At 41.9% G+C, this 1,947-nt stretch overlaps 1 protein-coding gene across 1 annotated transcript in view; it reads right to left on the bottom strand.

Annotated features, from left to right (window-relative positions):
- Positions 1-1,947, bottom strand: part of aass (aminoadipate-semialdehyde synthase) — a 34,019-nt gene that overhangs the window by 24,444 nt on the left and 7,628 nt on the right. The window contains exons 8-11 of the mRNA XM_015387442.1: positions 1,302-1,424; positions 1,099-1,210; positions 891-950; positions 695-762 (exon numbers count right to left, since the gene is read on the bottom strand). Coding sequence (XP_015242928.1) covers positions 695-762; positions 891-950; positions 1,099-1,210; positions 1,302-1,424 — 363 coding nt within the window. The remainder of the gene's footprint in view (positions 1-694; positions 763-890; positions 951-1,098; positions 1,211-1,301; positions 1,425-1,947) is intronic.

Raw genomic sequence — 1,947 nt, 5'->3', positions numbered from 1 at the left:
GTGTGTATAACACAGAGACAGAAGAGGAAATAATCTGCTCATCCTGCCTAGTTGGAGCCTCTCTATACGCAGTCAGTGGGACATGGAAAAACATCGGATCGCAGATTAAAAAGTCGGACCAATCGCCATCATCAGGCCTTTCCCCCATTTATTAGCTTTTCATTTAAAATGTCCTTATGTGCAGTAGTGTTTAGTGTCTGCGTAGTTATTAGATATAATAATACAGTTATAGTGATTATTGACTAACAAAGGTACCATTGCATTTTAACAAATACTTTTTTTTTTTTTAAACCTGTGATCATCTGTGGTAACTTTATGCAGTGAACGATTTCTAACTGAGGTCAGATCCGCCCTCCTTTTGGTTATTATTTGAATGAACACAGACATATTTCTTTGGTTGTTGATTAATAACTCTGCTGATAGCCAAAGTCTAAATCACTAAACTGGTGAAGCTAACTGGATTTTTAACAGCTGCTCAGGGAGTCCAACCTCTATGTAAATGACTAAGAACCCTGGTCAGTAACCAGATATCAGTTATATTAATTTAACTAATAATCATTGGTTGGTTTTACCCACGATCTGAGTGACCTACTAATTAACTGTAGCTCTGAGCTCTGGTTATCTAATACATTAAGATTCTGCACAGCAGAGATAAAAGAAGCGACCATGTGGAAACGTCAGGAGGAAGATGTACCTTTTTTCTCTCATTTTCTCGATGTACTCAAACTTTGGGGTGAGAGCTCCATTAGAGGTGATGATGGCCTGCGGGAACAAATGGAGATGACCTTAAACCTGAGTCACCGTCTGCAGACGGTTTCTGATTTTAAGCAACCGTCTCCTGCAGGCCAAACAAATCCCAAACATCCGACGCATTTAGCAGCATCACTTACATCTCTAACTTGTGGGCTGAACTCCTCCTCATCCAGCGGCTTGGTGGCGTCTGAGAGCAGCTGTAACAAAACACTTCTTTAATCACAGAGATGTTAACATGATTCATTGCTGTCAGAGGTTCAATATGATGCTGCAGCTCTCCTAAAGCAGGCAGAAAATCCCAAAAAATAAAAACGCCTGGCTTCACCTCAGGCTGGCACGTCTTACCATCTCCCAGATGTAGGGGAAGAGGCGGTCTCCGAAGTACTCGGTGGCTTCAATCGGCAGCTGAGCAGGAAGGTTGTCGATGGAGCACATGAGGATCCCGTTTCCCTCCACACTGCCGCAAACACACACAGAACAGGCTTTATGGAGGATGACCGCCTCCTCTGCCGGCTGATCACAGCAGGTTCGGTTTGGCCTCACGGTACCTGTCATGATCTATGTGCTGGTCAGCATCATATATGCAGAAAGGCTTGTCGATGGTGGTGCACTCCGTCATGAACTCTATGGAGCCTCCGGTGTCGGCAGATATGTCACAGATGGCCAGCAGCCTGAGGAGAGGACAGGAGGTCAGAGACCTGATCCACTTCATCTCTCCTCACACAAAGCAAACCACACACTTGGACAACTTTTATCCTTTTCTACAGCTTTCATAACATTTCCATTTCTTGGTGCAAAAAACAAAAAACGGATAACGAAACCTGCGCAGCAGCATTTAATGCAAAACGCAGAACTTTTCCTCAGCCTGAGCAGAAATCCACACAAACTTTTTCTTTAACCAGTTGAACGATTAAGAACCAAGCCTTTCACAAGCAGAAGCATTTTAAAATTTTTAATATATTTATTTGAAATATTTTATATTTAAAATTCATTTAAAAATGTTATATTTTTGTATGGCAAAAATTTTCATTTGTACTGCTATCATTTTAATGATATTACTAATATTTTGTAGAGGTCATCAAAGGTCAGTTAACATCTGTTTTAGCTGCACAAACGGAGCCGAGTTAATTGACACCCCCTTTTCCCCTTTTGTGGAAGGGGTGTGTGTGTGTGTGTGTGTGTGTGTGTGTGTGT

This window comes from Cyprinodon variegatus, unplaced genomic scaffold, assembly GCF_000732505.1.
Source record: "Cyprinodon variegatus isolate N-32 unplaced genomic scaffold, C_variegatus-1.0 Scaffold394, whole genome shotgun sequence".
Classification (NCBI taxonomy): domain Eukaryota; kingdom Metazoa; phylum Chordata; class Actinopteri; order Cyprinodontiformes; family Cyprinodontidae; genus Cyprinodon; species Cyprinodon variegatus.
The sequence above is the reverse complement of the archived record's forward strand: the minus strand, read 5'-3'. Positions and strand labels throughout refer to the sequence as shown.